At 45.3% G+C, this 26,703-nt stretch overlaps 11 protein-coding genes across 11 annotated transcripts; 5 read left to right on the forward strand and 6 right to left on the reverse strand.

The window, feature by feature from the left end:
• Positions 1-346: 346 nt before the first annotated feature.
• SAMD00019534_096270 (hypothetical protein) lies at positions 347-3,386 on the reverse strand (the record flags this gene model as incomplete). Its single annotated transcript, XM_012895094.1, has 4 exons — positions 347-2,288; positions 2,372-2,778; positions 2,880-3,231; positions 3,295-3,386. 4 exons carry the CDS (start codon positions 3,384-3,386, stop codon positions 347-349), a joined length of 2,793 nt encoding a protein of 930 aa, XP_012750548.1.
• A 742-nt stretch (positions 3,387-4,128) lies between these two features.
• On the reverse strand, positions 4,129-6,273 carry SAMD00019534_096280 (hypothetical protein; the record flags this gene model as incomplete). Its single annotated transcript, XM_012895095.1, has 1 exon — positions 4,129-6,273. One exon carries the CDS (start codon positions 6,271-6,273, stop codon positions 4,129-4,131), a length of 2,145 nt encoding a protein of 714 aa, XP_012750549.1.
• Positions 6,274-6,492: 219 nt separating this feature from the next.
• Positions 6,493-7,641, forward strand: SAMD00019534_096290 (hypothetical protein; the record flags this gene model as incomplete). The annotated part of the gene is made up of 1 exon (XM_012895096.1): positions 6,493-7,641. The coding sequence occupies one exon, from the start codon at positions 6,493-6,495 to the stop codon at positions 7,639-7,641; it is 1,149 nt and encodes a 382-aa protein (XP_012750550.1).
• Positions 7,642-8,436: 795 nt separating this feature from the next.
• On the forward strand, positions 8,437-10,415 carry SAMD00019534_096300 (hypothetical protein; the record flags this gene model as incomplete). The annotated part of the gene is made up of 2 exons (XM_012895097.1): positions 8,437-8,869; positions 10,258-10,415. The coding sequence occupies 2 exons, from the start codon at positions 8,437-8,439 to the stop codon at positions 10,413-10,415; spliced, it is 591 nt and encodes a 196-aa protein (XP_012750551.1).
• Positions 10,416-10,628: 213 nt separating this feature from the next.
• SAMD00019534_096320 (hypothetical protein) lies at positions 10,629-10,853 on the reverse strand (the record flags this gene model as incomplete). Its single annotated transcript, XM_012895098.1, has 1 exon — positions 10,629-10,853. A coding segment is annotated over one exon (225 nt), but the record flags the coding sequence as incomplete, so codon positions are not given.
• Positions 10,854-10,927: 74 nt separating this feature from the next.
• SAMD00019534_096310 (hypothetical protein) lies at positions 10,928-12,170 on the reverse strand (the record flags this gene model as incomplete). Its single annotated transcript, XM_012895099.1, has 3 exons — positions 10,928-11,325; positions 11,423-11,664; positions 11,728-12,170. Coding segments are annotated over 3 exons (1,083 nt in total), but the record flags the coding sequence as incomplete, so codon positions are not given.
• A 613-nt stretch (positions 12,171-12,783) lies between these two features.
• Positions 12,784-13,335, reverse strand: SAMD00019534_096330 (hypothetical protein; the record flags this gene model as incomplete). The annotated part of the gene is made up of 1 exon (XM_012895100.1): positions 12,784-13,335. A coding segment is annotated over one exon (552 nt), but the record flags the coding sequence as incomplete, so codon positions are not given.
• Positions 13,336-14,955: 1,620 nt separating this feature from the next.
• Positions 14,956-16,824, forward strand: SAMD00019534_096340 (hypothetical protein; the record flags this gene model as incomplete). Its single annotated transcript, XM_012895101.1, has 2 exons — positions 14,956-15,291; positions 15,373-16,824. The coding sequence occupies 2 exons, from the start codon at positions 14,956-14,958 to the stop codon at positions 16,822-16,824; spliced, it is 1,788 nt and encodes a 595-aa protein (XP_012750555.1).
• A 4,145-nt stretch (positions 16,825-20,969) lies between these two features.
• SAMD00019534_096350 (hypothetical protein) lies at positions 20,970-22,889 on the forward strand (the record flags this gene model as incomplete). Its single annotated transcript, XM_012895102.1, has 1 exon — positions 20,970-22,889. One exon carries the CDS (start codon positions 20,970-20,972, stop codon positions 22,887-22,889), a length of 1,920 nt encoding a protein of 639 aa, XP_012750556.1.
• A 625-nt stretch (positions 22,890-23,514) lies between these two features.
• On the reverse strand, positions 23,515-24,177 carry SAMD00019534_096360 (hypothetical protein; the record flags this gene model as incomplete). Its single annotated transcript, XM_012895103.1, has 1 exon — positions 23,515-24,177. A coding segment is annotated over one exon (663 nt), but the record flags the coding sequence as incomplete, so codon positions are not given.
• An 882-nt stretch (positions 24,178-25,059) lies between these two features.
• SAMD00019534_096370 (hypothetical protein) lies at positions 25,060-25,449 on the forward strand (the record flags this gene model as incomplete). The annotated part of the gene is made up of 1 exon (XM_012895104.1): positions 25,060-25,449. One exon carries the CDS (start codon positions 25,060-25,062, stop codon positions 25,447-25,449), a length of 390 nt encoding a protein of 129 aa, XP_012750558.1.
• Between the last annotated feature and the right edge of the window lie 1,254 nt (positions 25,450-26,703).

A 26,703-nucleotide genomic window follows, 5' to 3' on the forward strand; every position in this document is an offset into this window, starting at 1 on the left:
GTTGTTGTCCAAATGAGTCATAATCACTCCAGCACCAACAGGGGGCAAAGGTATTAGCGTGGGATTTCCCACCTGCACTGTCAAGCATGCACATCACCATCAATCTCCAAACTAGTCAATTCAAGTTCAAGTTATGACACATTCAATGTGTAACATGTCAATGATTGAATGAAGAGAGAGAAGAGATATAAGTGGATGATGTAGTTGGGGAAGGGAAGCTTTATAATTACAGAGTTGTTGTGTTGGGATTGAACGTGGTAATGGGATGGATAGATTGGCGGAGTAATGTGTGTTGATGATCAATGGTGTAGTATAGTACAACTGACAGACATGACTACCTCTATGGTCATGAAGGTGGTTGATAGTTGTCTCTAAAGAATACTATGGCAACTGTGATGTTGTCTCGAGAATGTCTGTTCATGGCCTCCTGTATAATCTTGTCTGCTATGCTCTTTGGTTGTGATGATGATGTATCGTCAACTACCATATTGTTGTTGTTGTTGTTGTTGTTATCGCTTCCATTACTACTATTATTATTACTATTACTGTTACTATTACTACTGCTGCTGCTGCTACTACTACTACTTGATGTTGTTGATGATAACTTTGGTGAAGATGATGATGATGAAGATGATGATGTACCTGTACTCTTGCCATTGCTCAATATAAAGTCGGATGCCTCTTGATAGGTGAACACATCCCACAGTCCATCGGTGGCCATGATGATGAATTGATCCTGCTTGGTCAATGTGTGAACGATCGTGTCCGGGTCGGCAATGACAAACTCCTTCAGGTTGCGATCGCCAACCGCTCGCGTCACAGACAGAACGCCGTTGACGCGCAGTGTGCCGTACTGGATGATCATGCCACCGCCACTCTCGATTCTCTTGCGTTCCAGATCGTTGTGGGGCGTATGCTGCGTCGTCAGGGGCATGGCGATGCCGCCACTGCAGAGGACCACCTCGGTGTCGCCTACGTTGCTCACCATGATGCGGTCGCGATGGATGATGGCGGTGGCGACGGTCGTGCCAGCCTTGCGCTCGTCCTTCTCGGCCAGCGCCAGGAACGACTTGTCCACGGCCAGATAGGCGTCCTTGACACGCGACACTTGGTCGGCGCTGGTCATCGCTGGTCGCTGCTTGAATATCTCAAAGCCCAGGTTGATCTTGGCGTACTCGGCAGCAACGCTACCGTTGTGCCCGTCAAACACACCGACGTACAGCTTCTCGGGCGCAGTTGCCTGGCCCGCGGTCGCCGTGCCATACAGGCAGTCGGGGTGCTCGATGAACACATGCTTGTCCTCCATCTGTGGACGCATGCCAACTGTCTCGCCAATGCACACATTGCACCATGACTCAAAGGCCGTCTGGCTATCGGCAGCTGGGAACCTGTGTCGCTCGCCATTAAGAACCTCCTCGATTATCCATTTCAGTCGCTCGGCATCCACCTGCTTCTCGCCCTCCTGGACGGGGGGCGGTGACTTGGGCGCGAGCAGACTCTTGAGGTCTGACACGCTGCCGCTTGGCGATGCCGCGGGTGACGGCCGAACAATCACATAGGTCATCTCGATCTTATCGCTCGTGATGACGGACTGCACGATCGAGCGTACCATCTGTATCTCCTCCTGTGTGGACAGTCGCGGGCGGTTCCACCACTGTGTTCGAATGTGCTGCAGCGCAATGTCAAAGGCCACCGGCTCGATCTCGTCGAGCGGGATGGTTGTGCGCGTAAAGTCCGACTTGGTCGGCTTGCCAAACATCTGATTGATCTTGTTGTAGCTGGCCATACGCTGCTGGCGCAGGTCGGGCGGTCCGCCATCGCGACTTGCATTTACAGTGGACAGCAGTGAAGGAGGCGCTCGCTTGCTCTTGGCCTGCGTGGGCGAAGGGCCCGACGACGAGCCAAGCAACTGTCGGTTCGAGACAAACGCCGCGATCGGGTTGGACAGGTCCTTGTTGAAGGAGGGCGGAGCGGTGAACGATTGAAGGGAGGGCGGCTTTGCGCGTGGCAGCTGGCTGAGGTTGGTCAGCAGGTCGCCAGAGGTCTGCAGTGAATTGAACGACGACTGGAGTGATGGCCTGCCGCCAGCGCCATTGTTGGTGCTACTGTTGTCGGGCGCCGAGAAAGACAGTGATGAAAAGGGTGATGAGTTGGTCGAGTCTGACAAGCTCGATGATGGTGTGGCTGGTGGTGTCGATGATTCCGGTGATCGTATACTGTTATTCTCCAGAAACAGCTTGATCAGATATGATATGTCCTGTTGTGAACTCTTTGAATCTTCTATTTGCCTGTGTTGATTGATTGATCGCGAGATGGTTCCAGTGAGTGAGTGAGCGAGTGAGCGAGTGAGCGAGTGATTGGCGCAACATACCTGAGCTTGGAGAGAGTTGTAAACCTATATATAATCATTGAGGAGGTGCTTTGCAGTTGTATTCTACAGTTGTGGTGCTCGTTGTAGGCCAGCGTGGCGATGTTGTCGATGGCCTTGGTGGAGGCGTCCAGCTTCTCCAGGTTGTAGAGCACGGTGCCACGTGTCAGTGTGCTGTGTCTGGTCTCGCTCTGATCCATCCATCGCAACACAACGTTGTTGACGTCAGTGTTGGTGTTGAACGACACCATCGACGATCGTATCAGGGCTCCTTCGTAGGAGACTGCGTCCGACGTCCATCCACACACCGTTGGCAGCTCCTGTGTCTCCACATTCACCCAAAAGTGTCTAATCACAGCTCCCGACTCGCTGTTACTATCGCTACTATGTTGTTGTGATTGTTGCTGTGTCTACAATTGATTGATCAATGCATGGGTTGTTAGTCACGTGACCGCCACTCACTCAATCAATCATTCGATCGATCACATGTGATCAATCTGATCAAACTTACAATCTGATATATTGCATTCAACTTGTTGTCATCGATGTTCAATGAGTTGAGGGATGCGGGATGTGTTGGACACTTGACGCTTCGAACGATCGTGCTGAATTGGCCATCGACCTTGATCTCTGTGCCAGTGGGCAGCGTGCCCTTGAATGGGATCTTTACAGAGAATGTACGATCGCTGTATGGCACCTCCTTGATATACTTTGCATGCAACACCATCTCCTTCTGCGGCAGCAACTCTACACTCGTACTCTTAATAGGTGTATTCGGTTGATACTTGACCTGTTCAGCACCATCCTGGCTCGACTCCAGGCAGAACATATATCCCATATCAAGTTCAGTGTCATTTACAAGTCTAAGTCGGTGTCATCATGTAAGTGATTGAATGATTGAATGAATGATGTGATCGACAACTTACGTTACAGAGATTGGCATGCTTGTTGTATTGTGATACCTGATTGTTGATGATATCTCGCAACATCTATCGATCAATGATATAGTATATGACATTGATACTGCCTCCAATCGATTCAAGGCAGTATCACTAGATACATAATTGAATACCATTTCTCTATCTCTCCACTCACAAAGTGATCTTCACTCACTCACTACACTTGATGGTATATCCTAACCTTGTTATCCTACACTGCTTGTTGTCTAGCAGTCCCCGATATTGATTTGATCGTTTGCTTGAATGTTTGATTGATTTGATCGTTTGATTGATTGATGGACTGATGAGTTTGCAAACTCGATGTTTGAGTATGTTGATGATGAAGTTAATGATGGTCCCTGATGTTATATTATATAATATATCAATGTATTATTTATATATATAATATATGTATATGTATGACTGTTATAACTTGTGATGCGATCGTTTCAAACAAGACACATTCTTCAACACACAAACACACTCAAACAAACACAATCATTCAATCAATCATTCCCTTCCCTCAAACACACACACAATCAAAACACTAACAGCTTGTTATTGTTTCAATTCAAACAAAATCAACTTATTTTATTAAATTTTGTTTGAAACAACATCAAAAAATGTGATCGTGTTATTTGCGACCATCAAAACACATCCATTTTCAAAAAAAAAGATCACCTCGATGGGGTTGGGCTTGGCCTTGCGTGCTCGATCCCTTGTGGACGAAGTGTCGGGTGAGATCGATCCAGTGCGCATCCATCACAGTCGCAAGTGCGCACTTGTAAACATGCATTTCCAGTCAACCTGGAAACTAACAAACTATTTGGAGCATGCACGACGCTTTGTTGTCTGGAACAGTGCAATCATGTCTGTGAGGTGATGCTGGCGTGCATACTCGCGAAGTTGCTCGACGATGTAGATGGCCGAGGAGTGATGCGCAAGGAAGTATTGTATCATGTTGACATGTCCGTTGTTCATCGTCTCAATGAGTACATCGAGAGTCGGGTGTAGATGTCGCTGATCCGCCACGTACGTCATTTGAATGAGGTCCACGCGTCCAAGGAGATAGGCCATCGAGAGCAGGTCCACGCATGCCTCCTTGGACTCCATCTTGGTGCGCTTCATCTGTGATTGGTACAGTCGCCTGAACACGTTGACGTCGCCCAGTGTCGCCACAGTCTTCCACGTGTCCTCGTCAAACACGCCCATCTCGGACGCGGCCAGATACTCGAGCGTGGCGAACTGTCCGGTGCGAGCGGCGTACTTGGTCGATATGGTCAGGGTCGGGTCGACCGTCTCGTGAATGTACCTCAGCGTGTCGTCCAGGCCAAAGTATGAGCTGACATTGGCCAGCGATTGGAGGTCCAGCTGAACGTCCATCTTGGCGGCGGCCTTGGCCTGGCACTGGGCGAGGAAGCGTTGATGTAGCGTGACAAAGTGCTCGGCCACGAATGAGTAGTACAACTTGTTGACGCACAGCTCTTCGTAGGCCAGCATCGGCACCTTCTCAAACAGAAGTATGAGTATGTCAATGTTGTGCACCTCTAGCGCGCGTCTAATGTGTATAGCCTTGGGCGCGACCTTGCGAGTCATCAAGTAGCGCACACATTCAATGTTTGAGGATCCAATGATTGAGTTGAGCCAGAGTGAATTGTAATTGTCCTGTTGTTGGGCTGAGTTGCCAACTCCAAAGAATGAGTTGAACATGTCGTATGCGTATTGGACGACGGCGGGCGACTCATTCGCAGTCGCCGCGAGGATGTAATCCATTTGATAGTTGTTCTGTTTGATTGGGCCAATGTTTTGCAGCACGTACTGAAGCTGCTCGAGCGTGCCCTTCCGCAGCATCGAGTGGAGGATCGACGTCTGGCTGGCCTTGTTCAAGAGCGTCTTCATGGCGTAGCGTGTGATCGAAATGTTGTGCATGCGGGCGATTTGGAAGTCGGCGTGATGCATCTCGCTCTTCCAGCCCTGCGCCACGAGCATGTTGAGCATGGCGAGGTAGTCGAGAGCGAGTGGCGGGGTCTCGCCAAGATCTTGGCACACCTGTTGTCGATACTGCGCCACAAGCTCGGCCGGGCTGCTGTGTTGTTGATGTTGTCGCTTGTGAAACACCTTGCCGATGCTGACGAGGTAGTACAGATGAGCCTCGTTGATTGTCTTAAAGTCTGTGGACATGAGTGTGGAGGCCTTGGCCCTGAGATCTGCGCGATATTTGTCCTTGGAGGGTTGCTGGTTTGCCGAGGATGACGACGAGTCGCTGCCAACGAGGCCGCCCACCAGACGCGCTACGCCGCTACGCGGCTTTGGGGGTGATTGCTGGACGACCAAACGATCGATGTTCGCGTGGATGTAGTCAACGACTTGGGCGCTCGTCGATTCAATCATCCCAATGTACAGCGCCGAGATGTCGTCGACGCGCAAGCCAGTCGACTCGAGACATTGAAGCAGAGGCAGGTTGCCGCGCGCGGCGGCAATGCGGTACAGCGACGACACATCAAATTTCCGTTGTGGCAAGCCGTCGCGCACATACAGCTCAAGCAGCGACAGGTTGTTGTAGCGACAACAACATTCTATGATGTCAGAGCTGCCCTCGCCCGTGAAGATCTCGCGTGCGCCATACGTGTCGACAATGAGTTGGAGTGTGTCGCGATCAAACATTCGAAAGGCGACCAGTCGCAGTGAGTTGAAGGTCCACGCTAGGGGCTCGCGACGCTTCAACTTCAATACGAGCAGTGATGTGTAGTTGTTCTCGAGTAGCCAATCTATGCTGGTGATGTTGCGGTAGCGTTTGACGTTTGACAGTAGACATGGAAAGAGGTCGCATAGTTGATCGGGTTGGACGTTGGATTTCTTTGTGGCTTGGCGCCGAACCAGTTGTTTGATACTGATGCGTAGTGCATGATACCATATCAGTCTCATCAATGGCTTGTCCCTAAAGACTGCGCGCAGTGACTGGGTCATACAATCACCATCTTTATTATTATCTCTGTTGTTGTTGTTGTTCATTTTTTGTTTGTGTTGTGGTGATCAATKGACAAATGTTAGCTGAAGTTGTGATCAGGTAATCACCAAGTTTGATATTTTTGATCATGTTGATAATTCGTTCATACTCACTCACTCTCAGATGGAGAGACTTACAAATAAAGTTATAGGATCCATTGTATCTCTTTTGGATGATAGATGGGATATCTCGGCAATCAAACAGACAAACAAAAGGTTGAGGGCTGTGGTCGCCAAGCTTCCAAAGGTTGTGCCACGAGCCCTGGGCTTGGACAAACTCCAAGACATCACTTTGTGGGAGATCATCAGCTCGTTGGACGACTTGGATGTGCTCTCGCTGGGAATGGTCAGCAGGAATCTATACACTCAAATTGGAAGGTCGCCCTTTGTTGTGCTCCCAACCATGATCAGACATTGTGGAACCTCGACGAGTTCAACGTCTCCAATACCGACACATTGGGTGTCAACCTGACCACACTGTCATTTGGAAAGACCTACAGACACTTCACCATGCCCGGCTCCATTTCACCATCAGTCCGATCTCTCACCTATGATATTGGATACGACATGCCAATCACCGTCGGGTCACTCCCTCCATCGCTCACTTCGCTCACATTGCCTCGAATGCTCAATAACTTCATCGAGGATGGCGCCCTTCCTGACTCGCTCACAGAGCTGACCTTTGGAAGACCAAGTCATTTATTCGATGACTATAAATATTACGACCCTACAGACCCGATCGTCAATCTTCTGGGCAGCAACTTAAAGTCAATCACAGACCAAATGAACACCTTGCTCAACCAAGGTACAGCACCAGTTACCAATTCAGACCAACCTCCACCATCTGCCACACAACCTGAACCTGTCAAGGAGGTTGTAGACCCAACACCTGAGCCACACGGTGACGATGCCCCTGACTTTATCGACCCAAGCATGATCTCTGATATTGACCAAGATGATCATGCCCCCGGCTTTATGGATCCAAGCATGATCTCTGACATTGACCAAGATGATGATGAAACACAATCTCCACCTCAACCAGCTCCAGACATTGGCTTCACAATCCCAACACCATTGGTCCAAGACAACACATTACTGCTCCATGAAAAGCTTAACATTACCTTGCCTCTGCTTCTTCCTCATGCTTTTGAAGCAACTGCGAACAGCATCCCACCCAACACCAACCCTTCATATTTCTCCAAGCTTGCCGAGTCCTTCAGCCTCCCCTCGCTCCCGAAATCACTAACCTCACTTCGGTTGGGACATGGATTATCCAAACCACTCATGCCCCGGATTCCTTCCCGAGTCCTTGACCGAACTGAGACTTGACATGGCATATTTCTATGAGCTACAGCCAGGTTGTCTGCCCCAGTCTCTAGTCAAGCTGACCCTAGGCAACGTCTTTGGAAGACCAACCAGAGAGGTATTCCCTCAATCACTCACCTACATCAAGGTGGTTGGGCGATTCAAATATCACTTGTACGGCAGCTGCCCATCGAGTGTTTCAATCCTAGACATGGCCATGGATGAGGTTAGTGGCGAATCCTACTTATCCCCAAAGAATCCAGGAGATGCTTTGATTGATCTCCACGGACTCCCACGATCACTGATCACATATAGAATGTGCTGTGAGTTCGATCAGGTCATACCACCCGGCTCATTACCGCCGACTCTGACCGATCTTACTCTTGGAAAGGAGTTTAATAAGGTGCTCGAGGTGGGATCTATCCCAGAAACATTGACCAGCCTTCTTTTTGGATGGGACTATGATCACTTGGTACCTCAAGGAGTACTCCCCAACAGCATAACCAACTTGGAGTTTGGACATTGCTTTAATCAATCGATTATTCCTGGTTCATTGCCACAATTTCTCAAATCCCTGACATTCGGAGTCATGTTTCAGAGCACTCGCAATATATTGGTGATTTGCCTCAATCAATCACATCGTTGACGATCAAGAGCAACTATTGCCAGGGCCAACAACTTGCCAAAGGTTTGCTTCCAGACACTCTTAGGTGTCTCACATTTGGACAACCCATGTTAGCAGGCGACCGTATTGAACATCAATCACAAAACATTGGACCTCAGCAGAGTTTTTTAATCAATGGGTCACTTCCCTTGATCATGGACACTCTTGAACTTTCATTCTTTAACCAAGTCTTGGACATTGGTATCCTGCCAGACACACTCACTAAACTGTCTGTTGGGCCACACTTCAATCACCCAATCGCGCCAGGTGTCCTACCTTCTTCATTGACAACTCTACTCCTTGGATATTGTTTCAATCAACCGTTGGGAAAGGACGTCCTCCCACCAGGTCTCCAAGAGCTATCATTCGGGGACAACTTCAAAATGGGAGGTCAAGTGGAGCTCCTCCCGCGGTCACTCAGAAGACTGTCTCTTAGGAACCTCCACACAATCCTCTACCTCCAACCCGCACTGTTTAGAAGTGCCTGCTCTCCTCTAGAGGTTAGCGTGACTGGATCCATGATCCGAATCTTTGGAACAACCATGTATTACCACGAAACTCTCAAGTATATCAAGTATCCCATCAAACGTATGTTCATGAATATAGGTGAATTAAAGAACGCCGAATCAACTGCCCTGAACCATTTGACCAGGTGGTGCATCATAGGTTTGCCCTCTGTCAGGGAGTTCCACATGAGCGACTATGTGAGCCCAATTCAGGTCTCAGTCCGACGAGCAACCGAATCGGAGGCCCTTTACACTGTCCACTACCACCATCATGATCGACGAATCGATACATTTGACATCTTTAGAGACCATTTCCGGGTGCCTCGCCGGTCACAGCTGATCACAAGCAACATCATCAAACTGAGCCCATATGTAATCTTGGAACAGTTCACTGACTTTGAAACTTTCAAACGTGATTTACTCAATCAAGCAACTGGTAGTTTGATCACATTCATCAAAGAGAGTATGGGTACAATGGAATCATCTGGTGGAGTATGGGATACTCCTTCTGAAACACTACCAGTATGAGGAAATGGAGAGGCATGTGGACAGTTGTTGTTTATTCATCAAGTACCTCAGTTGGACGATGAGTATGTGTTTGTTTATGAGTTTCCAAAATGGGACAATCAGTTCATGACTACCATCCCACACCAACACACAAAGAGCAACTTGGATGCTCACTCACAACAACAACAAGAACAACAAATAAACAATATTACAACTCTTGTCTCACGAGTTATTGAAGATGTTCGCTTGTTTATGTGTTTATCATCCTCCTGGCTCTCCTCCAGAGAAAGAAGAAATCATTGTTCCCTTTCGAGCCAACCATCAACTGTTGTACTCCACACTCAAGCCAGCTATCAAAGATACCTTTGGGATCACCTCACCAATCTCCAAGATAAACCTCTATCGAGATCAAGAGATGACCAACGCTCTTGCGTCAACAGATCCATTGGATACTACCCTCACCACTATCTTTGTTTGAGTCGCCCAAGCTCGTATGTACAAACAACTTCGACGGAATGTCTTCATTCAATACTAACATAAACACACTAGCCGGTGCTGCAGGAGGAGGTGATGACAATGATCGTAAGTACAAATAAGAGCGAATGATGTGTTCGATTGATACTAATAATGCTACTATCACAGTCGCGAAGATGGTACAACTTCTCCAGGACATTAAGCTTCAGAATCAAGAGCAGAAGCAGATTTTGATCAACGCAGCCTTTATCAGATCGCCAAGGCACAGACTTCATCATCTCTGACACATCATCCATTGACTCCTGTGGCATCTTCATTGTCATTGAGCTCAAAGATCATTGTCCAACACCAAACGAAAGAAGGCAAACAGTGCTGGAGTTGATTGGAGCATCAAACTCCTTTTCCCCATACTCACTTTGGCGACCGTCTTGTACAAACACTGGATTCTCTATTGGTTCTCCAATCCTACAACCATATCATTCATCGAAGCTGAGAATCGCTCGACTGGTATCTCAACTCTTCAATACCTCATCGACACATTCAATGACAAGATCATTCGACCGAAACCAACTGGACATGATGGCGACGACAAGGGTGGAAATGACGACGATGGCAATGATGGCGACAATGGCGACGAACAAAGTTGAATGAGCATACTCTCTTCAATATGGCCCCCTTATGGTGTCATAGCTCAGCATTCACCATTGTTCACCATTTAATGAACTTTTCCTCATCAGAATCTTGATATGCCAGCAATATACCCTGCTTGCGCTCACTCAATTCAAACTCATTCATACTCACACAAGTGCAATAGCCATGTAGTGGACAGGACGGGCCAGTTGTTTTATTCATCAAGAACCTCAGTTGGCCGATGTTGAATGCGTGGATTGGTTCCAGAATGTGTAGTTTCCACTCATCTCTATCAGTTTGCCATTGCCATGTACCCAATCCGTTGTCTCATTATGTCTGTTAATGGTCAACAATGGATAGAATGACTTGCGTATAATAATATGTTCACCATGCTCCATCTTGATTGATCGAGTACCATCAAACGTTGTAGTGAATGACTTGCCCTTTTGTGATATCTATTTCATGTTGGAATGATTGTTTGATTGATTGTTAAAATAAGGAATGATTCCAATCCATCCATGGCACTTACATTCAACTTGAGTACCGAGTCATCGGGCAACAGTGATGGCTTGGACGTTAGGGAGCTTGGCGCAATGGGCGTGATTAATATACAGTTTATACAGGGATGCACCATGGGACCGCCACAAGACAGTGAGTAGGCCGTTGATCCAGTGGCCGTGGCAACGATCAGTCCATCGCCAACGATATCGGTAAGCATATGACCATTGATCGTACAGTTGATCACGACCGAATGTGGATTTGATCCACGATGTATCGTCACTTCATTCATCACCTGGAAGCTCTTTGAAGGCTGATCTGTGCCCAACTGTTGTTTCTGGTATATATCACAAGTGAGTCTCATCCTATTCGTGCACAAGAACTCTCCCTTTATCACATTGCTGATTGCATCTTGATAGTCCTCCACGTCTATTCATTCATGTGATTGATTGAGTGATTGAGCGTCAGTCCATTGTCCAGCGCGATCACGCATATGCACCGCACCCGCCAATCAATCGAAACTTACTGAATGGCATCAGGAAGCCAAGGGTACCGAGATGGAATGATATGATAGGTGGTACATCCTCCCTGAACAATGATGAGACATGGAGTAGTGTACCATCACCACCAAGTGTGATTACAAAGTCCACAACCTTGCCAAGCATATGTCTCTCCTCATCCGAGTAACTCTCAATATGTGACGACTCGACCGTAGCCAACACATTGGGCTCGACCAACACTCTAAGGTTATACTTCTCCTTCAGCCATCTGAGTTGTTCACTTGTGTTAGTCCTGACACTCACTATCAGCCAATCAATGAGTGTGACTTACAACGCGATGGTGTGTAGCCACATTGCTGTACGCTTGTCTTTGTGCTTCTTGACGATGAGGACGGTGCGCGGCAGTCCTTTCCAGGTGAAGCGTGTCCTGCTGCCCTCTTGTCTGTTGATTCCAACTGGGTTGTTGTTCTCTCTTGATATTTGATAGTTGATCCTCTGTGGCATCTCTGACAGCTTTACCAATGCAGGGTGGGTCACCTGTTGAGATGCACCTGCAGTCTGCTGTGTATGATGATGTTGACCATGATGTGAATGATTGGTATTATTTGAGTTGGAGTTGTTGGAGTTGGATGATGCAGCACTATATCTTCTCTTTGTCGTTGATGTCGTTGATGTTGTTGATGCCTTTGATGTCGAGGATGAGGATGATGAGTCTGTAGTGTAGAGACGCATAGATTGATATGTCCAATTGAATGATGATGCCTGGCATGACGAACTGTGATACCTTCTCAGTCCATTGCTCAAGACACTTGTACACCTATTCATCATCTCTATCTGTATATTTTTATCTTGATTGAGTTGATTGATTGAATGAATTTCGTGATACCCCCCTTTGGAAAATTAGAATCTTGGTGATGATCAAACAATCAATCAGGTGATGGGTTCCACATTAGGGTAAAAGGGGTTGGTCTAGGTAGTTGCGTATCGTCGAGGCGTTGTTCACCATGCCGCCAAGCCTGGTGAAGGAATGTTGTTTGTTTCCTAGCGACTGCATATATTGCAGCCACCAGTCCACGGTTAATGTTCGTTGGGCATCCCAAGAGAAACCCAACTACGCCTCGACTAGCCAATGATTATCTTCATTTTATCAATCATATTTGTTTACAAAGTAAGACGATTACCTTTGTGCACCCTACCAACCCAACCAACAAACAATAACATCACCTCTTTAAACAATACCCTCTACCCTCTACTACTTTGTTGATGGGATTGATTGATTGATTGATTGACTGATTCCACCAAGTTTCCAAATTCCAGAATGAATGAGTGAGTGAGCGAATGAGTGAATAATTGAATGACCAACACTTTACTTTGATGTGTATGTTGATGCCTCTTTACGCGAATCTAACTCTATCAGTGCTCGGTCGAGCCATGCCAGACCTTCTTGGATGCCCTCGCCTCGTGTGGCGACACTGGGTTGGCAATGAAACTGCCATGTTGCCAATATCGATGACATGTATACATTGATCAACTCGACTGATATTGATGAAGATGGTGATGATGACCCACTATTGATATCTAGTTTGTTCAACATTATAAGTACAGGTACGAATGGTTTAAGATCGCAGCATATCTTCTTCAACTCTTCAAATACTTCATTGATCCTATCTGTATCTGTTGAATCCAATACATAGATCAATGCATCTGTTGTCTTATAGTGTTCTCTCCATCTATGACCGTACTTTGTTGAGCCACCCAAATCCCAAGTGAAGATATCCAAGTTGTTGTATGTTACAAACTCTATACCATTCTCTACAAACGACAGTTGATCATCAACACTATAATCCATCATCCTATACAACATTGTTGTCTTGCCTGCATTATCAAGTCCGACCAACAATGTCTTTATCCTCCTCTTGTTCTTTCTATTTGATAATGCTTGGCCCATCTGATATGCAGGTGATCGATTGATTGGTTGATTTGGCAAAGTGTGTGTTTGAGTGATTGATTGAATGATTGTAGTGGTGTTACCACTAACATCCAAAGTGTTAATAATTCCTTTGACCATAAGATTATGTAGACAAGAACATTCAATTTGGTTATTAAATGTAATAATAATTCACATCTAGTCAATAAATAATTGATCATTTCAATAATAATCTATTTATAATTCAATCAACTAATCAATCCATTTTCACAGGCGATCTAGACGTATCATGAGAAAGTTAATCAATCATGATGATAAGGAATAACTTTAACAAGTTCAAGTAAATATTCTATGACCTTGTCAATCAGCTCAATCGCAATTAAAATCAATCTTTGGAAAAACTTTACCAAGATGTTGGACATTATTGGATAAAGTAGTTTGACAACACCGCACCTATTTCCAAAATGGCAATCACTTGAGAACCAAAGATTCAATCATGGGCACCAAACAGTGCAGTTGATATTCTCGTTTCGATGACACTCGTCTAAAGTTGTAGGGGGGGTTTTTTGATTGTTTCACCCGATTTGTACATTTATTTATTGATCAATCAAGAATGGAAATGTTGACATTCAGTACATATAATTCATATCATACCTATAAATATTTATAATAATAATAATACTAATAATAATAATTATTATTATTATTATAATGAATCATATTTACATTAAAGATGAAGGAAAAAATTCTCAAGTGTTTAGTAACAGTTACCCAACAGAACTGTATGGTGTGATGACCATTCAAGAGTTCCAGGGAACAGTTGCCAATATAATAATGAATCTTTGGTGGTGGTGGACCCAAAACTCGGAAGAAAACTGTTGATCTTTTGCACTTTCCCAGTAGTCTTCTTAATCACCTTCAACGTTTTAATATTCACCAATCATATTGAATACTGGCCAATCTTCACTTTCTAAATGATTGCCTGGTTTATCCTCTTTATAATCTCTATCGTACTCTATAACAAAAAAAAAAACAGATTGATGAATATTGCACTCAATGAAACCAACTGTCAGTATGAATCCCGTGGTATCATCTTCTCTTTCATTACGAACTCCAGACTGGGAATCAGAGTCGATTTCCCCTTCCCAGCCGTCAGTGTCATACCCGTCCAGCCAGCCGCAATGGACACACCCCAGCAACAGGCTTACATGCAACAGTCACAGATGAATTTCCAAAATACTGGTGCCAATTTCCAGCCACATGGAGCACCATTTGGACAGAACCAAGCTGCATATTTACAACAACAACAACCACAACAGCCGGCACACTACCCAAATCTAACACCAATCCTTACTAACAAGGACATTGCTACGGAAGAGAAGATGAGTCTCCTAAAGTAAATGTTGATTACTGAGACATCCGTTAATAAATGAGAAGAGGAATAATGGTCCAGGTAGTACTTGTCCAATGATGTTCGACAGATGAGATAATTTTGGTTTATGGGTCTGATGAAATTTCATTCAAATCCACATTGCTCTTTAATGATCATACCACATTCAATCACTTTAGTTTATTAATAATAGTTGGTAACTTATAATATAATATATATATCAAAAATCAATGGCTACAACAATGCAACCTCAACAAATACAACAACAACAAACTAATGTTGTTGCTAATACTGGTGCTGCGACATCAGGTCAACAACAACAACAATCACAATCACAACAACAACAGCAGCTAACACAACAACAACAACAACAATTACAACAACAACAACAACAACAACAACAGATGTCTGTTGACTTTACTATAAAGACATTAAGAGTACATCTACGCAACCTTTTGATGATATCAAACAGTATCCTATCGGACAAAGACACGCAGACCAGACTGAAAGAGTACATGAGCCTCGTCCAGAAGCTCGAAGAGTTCGAGATCGCCTGTGATGACATATACTCATTCGTTGTAAGTTGATATATATCCCATCAATCATCTTCACTCAATCACTCACTCAATCAATCGATCAATCAACTTAATGTAATGTAGGAGATAAACAAACAGAATATAATATATAATAATGCGAATAATGGAACGTTTGAGAAGGAGGAGTCACCAGAGGCATTGTATCAGGCATTGGGAACAAGATTGTCGACTGTGAAGCAGGCCAGGAATACAGTGGATAGATTCAGAAGTGATTTGATGAAGAGGAATGATACATTGTCAAAGCTAAACAACTCAATCAAGGAGTCAAAGATAAGAGTGAAGAATGAGCCCAATAATACTACATCATCATCACATATTGCGACTGATACCCCGATGTCAATAGGCGGTGAGACCGACACAAACTCGATCAACAACAGCGGCGGCATAAGCAGCAGTGGCGGAATGGACGGTGACGCGTCTCATCAGCAGCAACAACAACAACTCGGACAAGAACAACAAGCGCACGACCAGACACAGCAACAGACACATACACCATCCGAACAGAACCAATCATCGAGCCAACAACAACAGAATCAACAACAACATCAACACCCAGCAGTGGCAAGCCTGTCGGCAGAGTCGCCGTCTGTGTACTCGCCCTCGCTGCTAAAGACCAGCACCGACCCAGACGGCCTGACGCCCAAGACTGGCTCGGACGCAACACCGTCGCTTGTGGTCGAGCCCAGCGATCAACAACAGACTCCAACGCCATCACAGCAGGATCCGGCGGGACACCAGCAGAATGGTGGCGTGGAGATGTATCATCATCATCATGGCACGAGCAATGTTGGACAGGGCGGCAACACATTCAATCCATTGTCACCGGCGTCCATTAACATGCACATGCCATCGCCGGGACAGAGCAAGAAGTCGCCTCTCACTTCGTCCATGATGGACGGTTCGTTCGACACCCCTTCGCAGACCCAGTTCACTCCCTCTCAGCCAGCCAACCTCAGCCAAATGACGGAGGATGTCGACACCAGCATGAACCAGGATGACGTGGTCGTTCCATCACAGGATGATCAACAACAACAGCATCAGAGCGAGCAGTTGCAGCAGCATGGTGAACAACAAGGTGATGAACATCAACAACTACAGCAACATGATCACCAGCAACAGCTGCAGCTGCAACAGCAACAACAGAATGAACTGAATCAGTTGGATGGTTTGGATGACCTGGACGATGAGGTGGAGATGGAGGAGGTGCAGGTGGTCGATGTGGATCAGAGCCAACCGAGTGTTCACGGTCAGGAGCAAGTGGACATGATCGATGTGGACCAAAGCTATGCCTCAGGACTCGAGGTACCAAGCAATGATGGTGGTGTTGTCAATGTCGATGAAGATATGGTCGAGTCCGTTGAGATAGACAACAACAAGAACAACAACAACAACGTTGTCGATGACCTAGATGACATGTTCCCAGAGACCGCTGTCGTTCAACAACAAGATCATCAACAGCAACAACAGGTCGTTCAAGAGGGGTCACAAGACGTTGACAACACTGGTGGCGATTGATCATGCGCCATCACTTGGCAGCCACACTGCCAACCCTTCAAGTCGGCTTGGCCGCATAAAGGTGTGAAGTTACCGCCTCATAGCCATGACCGCGATATTTGCTCACACATGTGATCAAAGAGATAGATAGAAAGATAGAACAAAACAGAACATAAGGTCGGACCCCCTGTCTCCTGGCACACAGCCCTACCCTACCCTCGATGGACGGTGCCGTTTAATGTTCACCACCAAACGACCCAAACGGGTCGCAACAACCAACCATCCCATCAATCATCGTTTGCTGCTTGTTGGTATCGCCAACAGAGTACCCAACATCAGATGAGTGTACACGAAAACTTGGGACCGTCGACGCGAATCCCAATGCGCATTCTTCTGCTTCTTTGGGGTAAGAGTGCGTGTGTGTGTTTGGCCGTCACATCATCGGCGGCCGTGTGTAGCACAATAAATGGGGGGTCGACTCAGCCATCCATCCATCCAACCTCTTGGCCAGCCGCCACCTCCACCACCTGCCAAGGGCTTGCTGATGTGTCTCATTTTACACACACCTTCACCAAAGTTGTCACCAACGGAAAAAGCATCAGCTGATCTCCTGTGATTCAAATTTCGTGTAGGCTTTGTTTTATATTTTGTTTTTGGTTATTTGTTGCTGGCTACCATGATCTAAACGAGTCCATCACGTGGTGCAATCTAAACACACCAAACAAACAAGCACCAAACACACGGTTTGGGCAATTTGATCGGGGCATTCACTCGTCAACAACAATTATGAACTTTGCCGTGGCACCCATCGCCCCATCCACCCCTCATCACCACCACATCTGATTGTCGTCTTTCATCAAACGGGTGTGTGGTGGTGGACCTGTTGGATGAATGAATGAATGAATGAGATATCTCATTCAACTAACTTTAACTTACTACTCCTGAGTGAATGAATGAATGAAAGCAACAAGATTGGAGTATCGCTGAATGGTTGATCGCACTCTCATGGACAGAGATAGGATGGATGGAGCAAGGCAAAGTCGAGTTCCACTTCCAACAACAACAACAGCTGTCCTCTATGTCGGCTTGGATATTTGTGTTTGTTTGTTTGGTGTTGGCCGACACCCGTTGTTTGTTTGCGTCTATGCCCTGGTTCTGGGTTGGTTGGTGATGGTCCAAGTTGCATAAATGATGACAACACCCACAACAACTCAACAAGCACAAGTGTTCCTTCCGCATCGATTTTGATAGTCCATCGCCCGTCCTCCACCATTCTCTTCCCATATTCACCAACACCAACAACAACACACACATTGCACAATAACGACCTACATTTCTATTGTTGTCTGTCCGTCTGTCTGTTGTATGTTTTGTTTTGTTTAGTTTAGTTTAGTTAGTTACAGTGTTTGTAGGTCTTGTTTGATTAATTGATTGATTGATTGATGATCTTATAATCATACATATATATATATATAATAATATATCATACTTACATAATATTTATATTACTTTGTACAAATACTACTTATTCATATCAATCATATTCATTCATTCAATCAATCAATCAATCATCCATCTACCCATCCAGCTCCAACAACTAAGATACTTGGAACAATCTCAACTTAACATAAAGGTAATACTTCATTTCCAACATCCATTTCAATCTATCAACAATATTCCAATTGGACAGCAATTGTTATTTGTTCATGTTGTGGCACTCCACGATCAAGGAGACAAGACATGGGATGGGCGAAGATAGGAAGAACAATCAAACATAATCATTCATGCATCGATGTTGAAAATGATAATCACAAGATGTGTGTGTATGAATGACAAAGATGATATTTATGCGAGAGGACACGAATACAGTCCAAGGATAGACCATCACAGGATGTCAGTGTGTGTCCCGATATCCAAAAATCCCTTCTTCTGTGTGCGTATGTGTGGTGTGGAGGCTATGCCTCGGCCTCGCCAAAAGATGGGGATCTTTTTTTTTGTGATGGGCGTGCAAACCAAATCGGAGAGGCACGTGGACAGTCCATAAATGGTTTACTACCCTTTCAAGAGTGTGTTTGTGTGCCCCTCTGTGCATTGACATACACTAAAACTCTCTTGTGATTGTTTGTTTGTTTGTTTGATTGATATATCAATCATCCATCATTCATTCATTCATTCATTCAATCTTATTGTATCGTTGTAGTTGTTGTTGATGTTGTGAACAGAGAGGAAAGACACACATACATATACAACAAGTACAAATCATCTTCATCAACTTGGGTAACTATCAACATCAACAACACTATTATCACATCCATCGCCAACGTGTTCCAATCCAATCCATCCAATCAAATCAATCCAATCCATTCCAATCAATCAATTAATAATTAATATATAACTTGGCTGGCCTGGCGCCTCCGCAATGGACCATCCAATTACCAAGTCAATCAATCAAACAATCAAACACAACCACAACATATTCATTCATATAACGATCGAACATGTGCCTTGTTTCCATCTTACTTTCCATTCATATAACATATTATATTATGTGTGTATGTATGAGCGAGTGAATGAATGGAGCCATGACGTTGAGATGGTTGTGTGTGTGGTACATAACAACAACATTTAATATATAATATATATATGTAAATTATTGCCATTGACTACCAACGGTAACAAAGGTCACTACACAAACAATTCCCATGCCCGCCCTTCTCACTCACCATACCGCCCATTCACTCGATGTTACTGCATACATCGATGTGAATGAATGCATGGTAACAACAACAACACCAAATACACACTTGTTATCAACTCCACATTTGCATGTCTCAATCAATTTACTCCTTGCTTGGGCAAACACACACAGGCTCAACAACGGCAACAACAACAACAACAACAACAAACACTCACTTGTGCTCCTCCAGTTGGAGAACGGCGCAGTAGCCAGGATTGTTGTTTGATTGATTGATTGATCCGGCTGGCGCCTTGCCACAACAACAACAACTAAAACAATTGCCGCCGGTAATCAACCACCACCCATCGCCCAACATTCACTCCATTCCCCATAATGATCACACCCCACGAACTCAATCAATCAAGTAATATTATTTGTTTGGTTGGTTGGTTGGTTGTTGAGTGTGTGTGTGAGTGAGTGTGTGGTCCTTATGCCATCGCCATTGCCACGATCATAATCAATCAATCAATCAAACACACACACACACAAACAAATAATACACAAATACACAAACACTTATAGTTATACACTTTATACTTGTGTGTGTGTGCTGTGGTGTGATGTGGCCAGGTCTTGTAATTAAGGAAGAGGAGGATGGTGTGTGTGTGTGTTGGGCCTTGTCATATATCACTATGAACGCCCAACGTATGGCAAGGCACCGCATGGCACGGCGCGGCATCGCCATGGCATGGTACGGAGCGACCCCCGCCCAACGACTCAAATCAATCAATCATCATCATATGATTGATCCGCACCATACTTCACCAACACCACACTCACACAATTTAGAGATGAGGAGGCGTGAGGACTCACTTGTTTGTTGGTGATTATGTTTGTTTGTTTGTTTGTTTGTTTGTTTGTTTATGTGTTGTTGTGTTGTTGTGTTGTTATGTGTTTGTGTTTGATTGATTGATATGTTACCGCAACAACAACAACAACAACTTTGTGATGTTATTCCCACGGCCACCAACGCCTCTCTCTCTCTCTCTACCTTATTGTGTTGTTGTTATTGATGCTGATGATATTGGATCAATCTTATACTGGATGGATGGTTGGGGTGTGTGTGTGTGTGGGGTTGGTGTTGCCGTGGTCATGATCGTGGCAAGCTGACCCTGACTGACTGACTGAAGATGTTAGATGTTGGAGAGGGCCTCATCATTGATTGTCTCAAGTTACAATACTAATTCCTTCCTTTCCTTTCCAAAAACACAATCACAACCCTGATCTAACATATAATTAGATATCCACAACAACAACTATATTCCCCTTTGGACGAGGAGTTAGTCAAGTTTACAAAATATTAATTAATTATATATTTCCAGTCCTTTCCAGTTTACACCCCACACTCACTCGCACGATCAATCAATCAATCAATCACGATCACGATCACCTACCACATCGCGCCCAACCAATAATATAATAATTAATAATGTCGGATAACAATAACTTTGGAGGCCAAATGACCTCCACTGGACAATTACTACTTCCGGACACTAATGAGCTGGCCGTGCAAGATTTTGAGATTATCCAATGCAAGTCCAACGAGACCGTCACCGTCCAGTACTTTTGTAACAAGCAGGGCGAGCCAGTATACTTCCCAGACCGCACGCTGGCAACACTGCTGCAGGTCAACCTGTCCACGCTGCGCGGCCGCTTTAACCGCCTCACCAAGAAGCACCCAGGTTTCCGTCTGCTGATCAGCGAGAAGTCCAAGTCGCGCCTCACCTCATTGCACTTTATCGACAAGTACTACGACCCCCTGCTCGGTGGTCATCAGATGGGCGGCAACAAGTCGCCACCACACGGCTCCATCGCCATGGCCGAGTCGCACTCGTCTCCCACACTCCTGTCGTCCTCAAGTGGCAGCAACAGGATCGCGTATGGCGCGCCAGGCGGCGGTGCTTCCACAAACAACCTTCTGTTGGGCGGCGCTGGCAGTGGCAACGCAGCCAACATGCCCGACGACGATGGACATGGCAACTACTCAACACAGCTGCATGGTCTCATTGCACTCAATCACATCACCCTGGTCAACCATGCTCTCTCTGAGTGGATCGCGCACAACTACGAGCGTCTGGGAACATCACTGCGCGAGATCGAGTCCAACCTGACCCGCGCACAGCTCTCCTTCACGCGCACAGGCGACGTCATCACACTGCATCAACGCAAGTTCTATCCATCGTCGGCCCTGTCACCACTCTCCTTCTCGGCCAACTCAATGATGTCAATGTCCAACATGTCCAGCGCGGCAGCAGCCGCAGCGGCCTCATCACATCTCTCTCCCAAACTCAGCGCTCTCACATTCTTGGCTGCATCGTCCTCATCAACCTCGTCCTCTGGTTACAACACACCTTCAATGCCACTCACTCCCACCTCGACACCATCGTCGGCTTCCATCCATAACTTCCTCAACCCGACCATCAACATGAACATGAACATGGGCATGTTGCCAACAACTACCTCCACCACCAACACTGATGGCTACTGTATATACACACCAAACAACATCAACAACAACAATGGCTTCGACGCCAACTACCTTACTCAACAACGCTACATTTCACACAACGCCAGCTACCAACAGGGCATGCCCCTGATGGCGCCCTTCCGATCAGCACCATCACCAACCGCCACACCTACATCCTCATCCATCAACAACAATATATATGATAGATACCCATTCGACACGCCAACATACTTCAATCAATCAAACAACAACAACGCATCATCATCAATCAACTCATCTCCACTGCGCCCATCTCAGTCGATTGAGGACCTCCTCGATCACTCCCACTCCAACAACACCTACGCCAACAACAACGTCAACTACAACACCAATAACGCCAGCTCCAAGAAGAGGAGCAATGACTCGGACTGCTCAAGCAGCAGTGATAATGAGCTTTCATCGCCATCACTGCTTAAGCGCCTCAAGCAAGACCCGGTCAGCCTGTCAACCGTCATCAAATGTAAACTCGTTGATGATGATGCCTACAAGAAGGTGGACATATCCACGCTGAGCGGCTTCCAATCGCTACGCGACTGCCTGGCGTCAATGTTCACCAACATCAGCCAATCGTTCGTCGTCTGCTACCACGACGCCGAGAACGACTTTGTCGAGATCAACGAGCACGAGGACGACTGGGCCGACTTTAGCAAGACCGTGCGCAAGATCGTCATCAAGCCTTCATTGGCACGCTCGTCCGCCTCTCTCATGTCACTGATCAACTCACCCAGCCGCTCATGCTCAGCCACCGCCTACATGTCCAAGGCGCCAGTGTCCGTCACACCCAGCTCCAGTGCTCTTGTCACTCCTCCATCAATGGCGCTCAAGAACATCTTGTGTGAATAATTGATCGTTCAGTCGATTGATTTAATGTTAATAAGACTACCTACCTCCCTACCCCTCCTCCTCCTCCTCCTCTCCTCCACTCCTCGATACGAGAACACACCTCGCGGGCTAGCTGTGCACTCAGTCCGACTATATACATTACAAAGTGCACTCTCTGGCCACTCACAACTATCCCACGTCCCATATGGACTCTGGACTACCTCTGGAATGCACAATAAATCATTGTTCTAATTCCTACTTCCAATCAAGTCTTCATCGTTGAGGAAAGGGTTGAGCTGTTGTCTTCACGATGACCGGTTATAAATATTCATTGGACATCTTTTTGGGGGAGTCACTGTCTGTTGACAGTTTGCTACCTGTCAGTGTTTGGATCTCAAGGGCATGGGAATCAGATACACGGAACGAGAGGGACGTCTAACATCAAGATAATCTTATCATTTATTGAGTATAAATATAGAGGCTCTCATGCCGCTCAATCAATCAATTCTTCATCATTGAGAAGGTTGAGGGCGAGGGCCTGGGTAAGGGTAGGGTTGAACAAACACAAGAATGTTTATTGGTTGATGGTAGTCACATTCATTGAAGGACTAGCATAGGATAGAGGTAGAGATTGAACCTTTTAAAGTTCTTTCTCAAGCTTGAAGGTAAATTGAGTGATGCCCTCTTGTGAGAGAGACATGTTGGATGGGAATCCCTCAGTCTTGCGGTAGGACAACAAACCAGTTGTAGGGTTGTACTTGAAGTAGATGCTACCGTTAGCAACAGTTGAACCTGGCCATTCTGTAGCCTGCACGATGACCTGGCACACAATCTCCGAGTCTGGTGGGGACAACTTGGGGATGGGACACTGGACATAGTCTCCGCCACACATGCAAGACACTGGGGCGGTCTGGTAGGGGATCATGGTCATTTTGTAACCATCCTTGGAGCCCTTGAAGTCGACCACTCTGATGTCGATTGCGTAGCCAAAGGTATTCTGGAGCACCTGGAACATGGAAAGACCCTTGAGCTCGGAGAGATCGTTGTGGACTCCGGATCTGAGCTCCTTGTGTGCACCTGGCTCGGGGTTGAAGGCATCATTGTGTTGGTAGGCATTGACCCAACATCTGGTACCAATCTCACAGGACATGTAGGAATCATTGTCGGCATCGTGGGGAGTGAAGGCAATAGAGTCACCAACTCTGTACTCCTTGTTGTAGGTTCCGGCGAGGTTCTTTTGCTTGAAGAATCTAACTCTGAGGGTGTCAACGGTCATTGTTAATTGATTGAATGAATTAGAGATAAATAGTAGTTAAGTATTTAGTATGTATATTATTGATTGTTGTAGCTTGAGTTTGGATGAACGATGGATGATCCAAATGACCTCTTAAATACCCTTTGGGATATCCTCATACTTTGATTGAATCAATTATTGATTAAATGAATTAATCAAAGATGAGTGATGATGACTTGTCTAGCTTGTAGATAAAGTTGTGGGCAAGTATAAGGAGGTATAGCAAGAATGGGACCTCCCTCCCTATTGTTGACCACTCCATTGATCAAGGTAACACCTCGTCTTGGAATGTACATCCTGTATCCAAGGCAAGTTACAACCTTGAGTCCACTTGAAATCGTGTCCCACAAAAGGTGTTGACTAATAGAAAGTGTCTGTTCATTGACGGAGCCAGATAGAGACTGATAAAGTGTAATCAGAGTATGATGTTAGTTCCAAGGGCTCACCAATCACTATCATTCATAATTGAGTATAAATATAGTAGTTGTTGTAACATTAACATCATCATCGTCGCTCAATATATGAATGAATCTCACCCTATTGTTTGCGTCATTTCTGGATTGATTGATTGACAGAGTGTCAAACTGGAATCCAAACCCAAAACCCATAATTATAAACAATACCCTTGCCCTCACTCGCACTTCATCATTCAAGTTAACCTTTATTGATAGTAATATAATAAAGTTATCTGTTTAGATAATACATTCTTATATGTAAATATTAGTGTGATTGTTTGTGCGAGGGCAAGGGTCAGGGCAAGGGTTAGGGCAAGGGTTGTTTCTCTTTTAGTTTTTGGGGTCATTCTGGTCTGCGTGACCTGATCACTCGAGTAAGTGCACGAGAGATACAGATAAAGTAAAACATATATAATATACATAACAGTACATAGAGGAAGAGATGACATCAACACTGGTTGGCGCAGGTAGAAAGGTTGTTAGCTTCCAGATGCATGGAGTGGACAGTGCACTGCCGTACATTGCAAAGAGAGTGGCATGGGCCGCTAAGCTCAGTGGAATCAAGACGTCGGGACCAATCCCACTGCCCTCGACATCAAAGAAGTACACGGTGAACAAGTCGCCACACGTCGACAAGAACTCGATGGATCAGTACGAGATCCGTGTGTCGAAGCGTGTCGTTCAGATTGATGCGCCCATCGAGGTTGCCGACAAGTTTGTTCGCTTCGTTCAGACCAAGTTGCCACCAATCGCATCAAACATCGATATCAAGATAGTCGAGAAGCGTTACATACCAATCGAATCAGAGTTCTCTGGCAAGCGTATTGCTTAAGCTTATTCGACGATCCTTTCAACTCACAACTCACAACTCAAACTCATCAGTACCTCATCACTTCAGCCGCGCGATAGCTGCTCAAGTACATATTATATATATAGCGCACTACAAGCAAAGTGTGATCAATCAATCATTCAACATTCAATCAATCAATCACATTCAATCAATATGAATGACAGACGACTGAACCGACCGACCGACAGCATTCAACTCCACTCACTTACATACTCGTCACGCGCCACACATGTGCAACCAACAATCAACATGCACAACGAACATTATGATCAATCAACTATTGCTTAATACAATGTAATCAATCATTCCTTTTCTTACTTCTTACACTGACCGAGTACATATGCTCTACAATATTATTATCTTACAAGTTATAGAGAGAGAGACAGAATGGGACAGGGACAGGGACAGGGCACCAGAGTCCATTGTTGGGATATAACCTAAAACTGTACAGTCGTCTGTCAACAAATGGATGTCTGGACATCCAACAAACACAATCAATCCATCCATCCATCAGTCCATCCAAACCAACCCATTATTATTATAATCCTTGTGTTGTTTGTTTCGATGTCATGTCCAATATTTTTATTATTTTTCCTCGTCTTTCTCTCCAATCCTACAATGAAAGACAAGCTTCTAAACAGATAAAGTATTATCTTTGATAGACCATTGCAATGGTAATGACCAGAGAGACTGATTGATAATAGATATATATCTATCTAGTGATAATTTACCAGGCCTGGAGAGAGGCCAAGATGAACGAACGATAAGAGACAACTTCCAAGTTGAATTGAATGAGCGATTGACGAACCTCAACCCATTTTTGTCGTGTTTTGTTAATTTTTTTATTTTCTGAACAACGCAACAGCTTGTGTGTTTGAATGAATGCATTTCACTCCTTTAGTGTCTGCGCAGTCAGTTTCACTCACATCGCTTTTTTGTTGTTGTTTCTCTTTCATTCATCCGTCAATCCATCCCAGACTGGTGTCCAGGTTCAGTTCATTTTAGTTCGTAAAACACTTGGTCTTGCCCATCTCGCGAGATAGACGACCCCTTCCTCATCCTTCTTCTCATCAACAACCAACCTAGTATTCAGTCAGTCAGAGTAGTAGTAATAGTAGAGTAGTAGTAAGAAGTAGTAAAAGTAGAAGCAACAACATCATTCAGTTTGTGTGTATATATATTCTACCTTCTTCGTTTGTACAGTAGTTTCACTTTACTCCCCAAGAGAGCTGTTCG

The sequence above is a fragment of the Acytostelium subglobosum genome (assembly GCF_000787575.1).
Source record: "Acytostelium subglobosum LB1 DNA, scaffold: scaffold23, whole genome shotgun sequence".
NCBI lineage: Eukaryota > Evosea > Eumycetozoa > Acytosteliales > Acytosteliaceae > Acytostelium > Acytostelium subglobosum.